The 6,323-nt window shown below is 52.1% G+C and overlaps 1 protein-coding gene across 1 annotated transcript; it reads right to left on the bottom strand.

Annotated features, from left to right (window-relative positions):
- Positions 1-382: 382 nt before the first annotated feature.
- On the bottom strand, positions 383-3,910 carry NKX3-1 (NK3 homeobox 1). Its single transcript, XM_036752142.1, has 2 exons — positions 3,553-3,910; positions 383-1,472 (listed from the first exon to the last, which is right to left on the bottom strand). The coding sequence occupies exons 1-2, from the start codon at positions 3,908-3,910 to the stop codon at positions 1,063-1,065; spliced, it is 768 nt and encodes a 255-aa protein (XP_036608037.1). The 3' UTR covers positions 383-1,062.
- Positions 3,911-6,323: the final 2,413 nt, after the last annotated feature.

Here is a 6,323-nt window from a genome sequence, read left to right as displayed (position 1 = left end):
CGAAATTCAAGATTTCTTTAGATTATTTTACAATATGATTTTGAGAAGGACTCTATGAGTTTTTACCAGCCTGCCAGTAAGTTCATGACATAATAAATGCTTAGAATTCCCCTATTTGGAGTTCACCTTTCTTTTACCTTACAATTTTTTAATGCAAATTTTTTGCCTCCTCCCTAGATCAGATATCAAGGCAGAACCTAACACTCTGCCTTGCCTGCCCCGTTCTGAAGCTTTGTATGAGTGGACCTGTTCTGAGTGCAATGAAACAAATATTTATTAAACATCTACTGTGTGCCAGGCACTGTGCTAGACACTGGAGATACAGAGGCAGAAAATGAAATGGTACCTGCCCTCAAGGAGCTGACATTCTACTGGGGAGAGGGGGGAGAGACAAAGAGAACATCAGGCACGTTCCCAAGTCCAAAGAGGTTCAGCACTTCTTTTAGATTAGACCCACAGCGCAGACCCTTTCATAAGGCTCCAGTCTTGGCACTGCTGCTGCTCCTGTAATGGCTTTAGCTTCTCATGAGATGCTTCGTTTACACAGGTGACCAAACTGAAGGGAAAGAACATACCCTCCCGGAAGCAGAGATGCTGACAGCTCATAAAACAAAGCATAAAGGCACTGGGAAGAGAGCCCTGGAGCTCGAACTTTTTTTAAAAGTAGTTCAAAGCAAAGACAGTTAAAGCGGGAGTGGAGAGGGAGTCAGATCCACTTCAGGATTCAGAATTTCAGAGCTGGTTGGTGGCACCTGAGAAGCATCTAATCCAGCCCCAATCTGCACAAGAATATTCCTCTGCAACATCGCTGGGATGGGAGGGGTACCCTCATTTTGTGCCTTGGGTGGCCCTGAGTGCCATTTAAATATTAAATATGATGCCGGGTCACAGATTTAGTGAACCCACCAGTCAAGAAATGGGGGCTTGAGCGCCACTCAGAGCCTTTGGCAGGGTGGATGGGCCCCTTTCCTCTCCTGACCTCCCCGACTCTGGCCCCCTTTTGCTTTCAGAGAACAAAGTGGAAGAAGCAGCTATGGGTTGGGCCCCAGTCACTGGCCAGGACTACCAGAAAGCTGGACTCCAGCCTCCCCAGCAGTAGAGGTAAGGATAATAGGGGTAGCTATTATACATGGAGATCAGTGAGGCCCCACAGAAGTTCTCTTCTTTTAGGCTGGGCAGGGAGGAGGTCTTATCAAGGTCTCCCAGGTCAGAGGTCAGCTGCTTTCTCTTGGTCTTATACCGTCTGTTCTGGAACCAGATTTTGACCTGGGTTTCGGTGAGCTTGAGGTTCTTGGCCAGGTGAGCCCGCTCGGGGGCCGACAGATACTTCTGATGGCTAAACTTTCTCTCCAGCTCAATGACCTGGGTGTGGGAGAAGGCAGCCCGGGACCGCTTGGGTGGCTTCAGGGCTTTGGGGGAGGCAGCGCTGGCAGGGTTTGTACAGCCCAGCAGACAGGTCTCAAAGTGTGCATCTGGAACGTGGAAGGGAGGAAAAGGGTGGGGAGGGAGAAGAGAAAGTTACATATTAGCAGAGAACAGGACATAACAACATCAGGCGTTATCTCTGCAGAAAGACAACAGAGTAGGCCACTGTGAACCTGGATACATTTGGGCTTTTTCACATAGCTGAGGAATTCCCTTAAAGTGAATTGTGTGAGCGAATTGTGTGGGGGGAGTGGTGGCCAGCATATCTAGTTTTCTAATAAGTCTCTGACACCTATGGCCTGTTTGACTTTAGGAAAGTCACTACACTTCTTTAAGACTCAGTTTCCTTTTCCAAACATGCAGGGGAGTTAGATTTAATAATCTCTAAGGTCCCTCCCATCTCTGAAAGCCTATGACCACTAATCAGAGGAACTCGTTAGAGACCTTTGAAATAGTTTGTGGGTTCTGGTGGAGGTCTTCAAGTTACATATATCAGAACAGCAGCTATCACAAATGGGGGCGGGGAGGCTAGTTAACTGAGGGGAAAGGGGGAAGGAAAGAAGATAGTGGGTGTTGCATTTGAAGAGGAGAGATACAAAGGGGAAGAGACGCCTAATATGAAAAGAATTAAAAGTGGAATAGACGTAATAGACCATCTAGTCTGAAGGATGTAGGGCATAAATGGAAAATAAGAGGAGACCTGGGTTTAAATCTCTTCCCACCCGTATAACCCCAGGAAAGTCACTGATGCCGTTAGCCTCGATTTGCTCATCCGCAAAATGACCCTAATGCTAGCCCTTAGCACCCAGGTTTGCTCTGAGAATCGGGTGAGATGAGGTAATCGGAGCCTACGGAAAGTGAGACGATGCGGAATGGTGGATAAAGAACTGGCCTTGAAGCCAGAAAGACCTCAGTTCAAATCCTGCCTTGGATACATACTCGCTCTGCGACCCTGGGTAAGGCTTTTAATCTCTTGGTGCCCTAGACAGCTAGCTCTCTAAGACCGAAGATTTCAGAGAAGGTGTTGACGATCTTCACTGCTAGAAGAAGGGTATCCTAGTGAAAGCAATTCGATTCGCTACCCCTATAAGTGATCGTAGATTAAGAAAAGTGAAGTTAGAGGTCATGTGGCCACCCCTCCCCCGCACTGTCCCAAACCAGTGCTGCTAAAATGGGCACCAGAACGTGAGGCAAAGAACGGACTAGGAGTGGGATGCGGAGGAAAGCAGAGGACGAAAGCAAGACGCCAGGGGCTTGGGCTAGCTGCGAGAGCTCACTTTTACCTCCAGCCCCATTTCTCCAAGAGGGGATGGCCTTTAGTTGCCGCAGTTTGAGGAGAGGGAAAGGAACTCTTTTCCTACAGTCGTTTGACAAGTCATTCACCAGGGCAGGTTGGAAGGATTTAGGAGTCTGGAGACAGTAAAGACACCCCCAAACGCCCAACGCTATCCTCTTATTGACTGGAAGGCTTTACACTGTGTGCCCGGAAGGACAGAATCCCCCTTCCCAGAGAAGAGGAGACAGCCAGCTGTGGGGAAAGCAAGAAAGGGCCCTCTTGGATCTCGAAAATCTCCACAGCCCCCCGAGGAAGACTGGTGTGTGTGTTGGGGGGTGGGGGGTGGGGAGAAAGTACTCTGACGTGCACCAGCAGGCGAGAGATCGTGGGATCATCGAGTTAGAGCTGGAAAGGGCCTTGGGGTTGGCCTGGCCCCATCCCGGAATGCAGGAGGTCAGAGGAAGGAGGGACAGCGTCCCAGCAAACCAGGGCACCAAAGTCTCAAAGTGCCAGTCGGGCAGAAAGCCCAAGGCGGCAGAGGGGCAGTGGCCTTCCCAGGAGGGCTCTTTTCACTCCACCTACCCCCATCCCCACCCCAACCCCCAGGGCAGCCGTGGGAGCAACCGATCTTTAAGGTTATGGGAGCACTTAGAGATAAAGCACTGCCCCCCTCCCATTTTAGAGAGAAGGAAGAGGAGGCTCAGGAAGGGGGAGAATGACTTGCCCAAGGTCATGGAGCAGAGTTAATGGTCGATTTAGGAGGGAACCTTAGCGTCCCGGCTCCCGGCTCTCTAAAAGATGGGTTGGGGAACAGGCCCGTTGAAGGGCCTCTGGCCCCGAAAGCCCCTTACCTGGCTCTGTCGCCGAGGGAGAGGAGACCAGCTTTGTGCTCCGGTCAGCCTCCGCGGGCCTCACCGGCTGCTCATCCTGGGGCGCCGGGCGGCTCTCGGACCCGGACAAGGAGCCAGGCTCGGCCTCTGGCTGCGGCGCGGGCTCAGGCTCTGGCTCGGGCCCGGGAGCAGGGCTGAGCCTCCCGACGCTGCGCCTCTCCGGCCCGTCCCATAAGATGTCCTGAATAAGGAAGGACGTGAGGGGCTTGGCGGGGGCCAGGGCCGTGCCCCGAGGGCTGCGTGGCGGCGGCGGCTCAGGGGTTTCCGCGGCTGCTCCCCGGAGCCCGGAGGGCCGAGGTGGCTCCTGGGCGCTTAGCATCCCCTCCCGCTCGGCGGGCAGCTGCTCCTGCTTCTGTGCCTGCCTCTGCTTCTGCCTCTGTCCCTGCCTCAGTCGCGTTCCCCAGCTTGGCTCGTACTAACCCCTACCAGCCCTGACCACCACTTTCGCTTTCTGCAGGCTGGGGCTGCTTATATAGAGCCCAGGGTGGGGGGGTGCGGCCGGGCACCGGGCGCGTCGCTCATTGGCCAACCCAGAGCCTAGCCGGGTCTCCCATTGGCCATCGGCCTCCTCCAGGTGCTCTAGTTGCGCCGGGGGGATCAGGGGCAGGCCTTCGGGGCAGCAGATTGGGGGGTGGTGTAATAGGAGGAGGGGAAGGCGTTGATGTAGGAGAGGGAGGTTGCCTCCTCTGGGGCTCTCTCCCAGTGCATTCCGCCCCCCTCTGCGCCCGGGCCATCCTCCCTGCCCCCTCTCTAGCCCAGCGGAGGCAGCGCTTTGCCCCAGGCCCTCGAAATCCCCCTCCATGGGTTTCCAACTTGTCCCTCCTTCACCTCGTTTCTGGCTGCGCACAAGAGTAAGTGTCCCTAATCCAAGTTCCCGCGGGAAAATGTCTTTTCTTCCTTTCCTAGGGTCCCATTAGCATCCTGAAGCCACGCTGCTTTAGGGCCCATCCCACAGTTCGACCACACCTGGAGAGCCGCTGGGTTCAGCCCTGGGGGCTGCATTTCAGGACCAACGCTTCCCAAACTACCGAGTAGCGACTAGCGACCAGTGAGATGAAGGGCCTCAGGGCCGTACCAAATGATGTCAGGGCTAAGGAACAGAATACATTTTACCTGGAGAAAAGCAGGAGGAATGGGAGACCGAGAATATTCTTCAAGGGTCTTTTCATCTGTTGCCTGGAGGGCTTAGAGCCGTTTGTCTTGGCAGTCGAGGGCAGAAAAGCAAGAGTGAGTGAAAGCTGCAACCTATTACATTTAGTTAGCATTTCTTAAGCCGTTGCAGCGTATCTGCCTCTGTGCTGGGAGGATAGACAGCTAGCTTCAGGGCCAGGAAGACTTGGGTTCAAGTACTACCCCTGCTTCAGTGACCCTGGGTAAGTCACCTAACCTTTTACAACTCTAGGCAACTCTCAACACTTAAATTACAAAGAAGATGCCAACCTGTATTGGTAGAAAGAAATCCAGGTCCAGTCCCTAATTCCTTATTTTGTACATTTAATAGTCTGGCATTTCTAGAGTGCCTACTGTGTGCCAGGCACTGTGCTAAGCAGATCCTCTAGATGAACCCTGAGAGGAAGGTGCTATTACTATCTCCATTTCCAGTTGAGAAAATCGAGGCAAACAGAGGTTAAGTGACTTGCCCAGGGTCACTCAATCTGTCTCCCCAATTCCGAGTTCACCTCAATATCCATTACTAATGTCTAGGGTCTCCTGACTCCAGACCCAGGGCTACCTTGGTGCACAAATGATACAAAAATTAAACAGCCCCTCCTCTCAAGGAATTTACATTCTCAAGCATTTATTAAGTGCCTACTATGCGCCAGGCAGTGTACACAGCACAGAAAGGCAAAAACAAGCTCTGCTCCCCGGAGTTCACTGTCCAATGAGGGAGACTTGTTGAAATAACAAGGAATCAGTAAGATCTTTACAGGATAAATGGGAGGAACTGTCAGAGGGAAGGCACAGCAAATATAAGAGAAGTCAAGAGGAAGAGTGAAAACATGAGGGGGGAGGCGAGGAAGGGAGATAGGGAAGGCTTGTCCGAGGAAGTGGCAGGAAGAGATTTGGATTCCATATAAGGAAAAAATTAGAATGGCCTTCCTTTGGAGGCAGTGGGCTCCGCCTCTCTACAGGCTTTCATGAAGAGAATGGAGGATCATGGGTTGGTTTGGTGTAGAGAGGGCTCCTGTTCAGGTACAGTTTGGACTAAATGACCTCTGAGGTCCCTTGAGTTCCGAGATTCAGGGATTCATTAAGAGCACCCATGGAAGGATGCTTTAAAAGCAGAGTCATGGACCTCAGTGCACTGAGGATTCATTCCTCCCACCCACCTCCTTCCCCCAGGCTGGGAGGGGACTCCGTTTGTTGTCCACCCCCCCAATTCATTAGCTGACAAGAGTTTTGACTCATTGGCTCTGCACGGAATTAGAGGCCAAAATTGTCACTACCCCCCGAAGTTCTGAACAGTGTGTGTGTGTGTGTGTGTGTGTGTGTGTGTGTGTGTGTTGGCAGGAGTGGGTCTGGAAACAACAACAACAGCCAGTTGTATAGTGCTTATTATGTGCTAACTCCTTTATGGTTATAGTCCCATTAGATCTTGACAACAACCCTGGCAGATAGGTACTGTTGTTATCATCCCCATTTTCCACATGAGGAAACTGAAGCATACAGGCGAAGTGACTTGCCCAGGGTCACATAACTAATAAATATCTGATTTGGACTCTGGTCCTCCT

The sequence above is a fragment of the Trichosurus vulpecula genome, chromosome 3 (genome assembly GCF_011100635.1).
Source record: "Trichosurus vulpecula isolate mTriVul1 chromosome 3, mTriVul1.pri, whole genome shotgun sequence".
Classification (NCBI taxonomy): Eukaryota; Metazoa; Chordata; class Mammalia; order Diprotodontia; family Phalangeridae; genus Trichosurus; species Trichosurus vulpecula.
The sequence above is the reverse complement of the archived record's forward strand: the minus strand, read 5'-3'. Positions and strand labels throughout refer to the sequence as shown.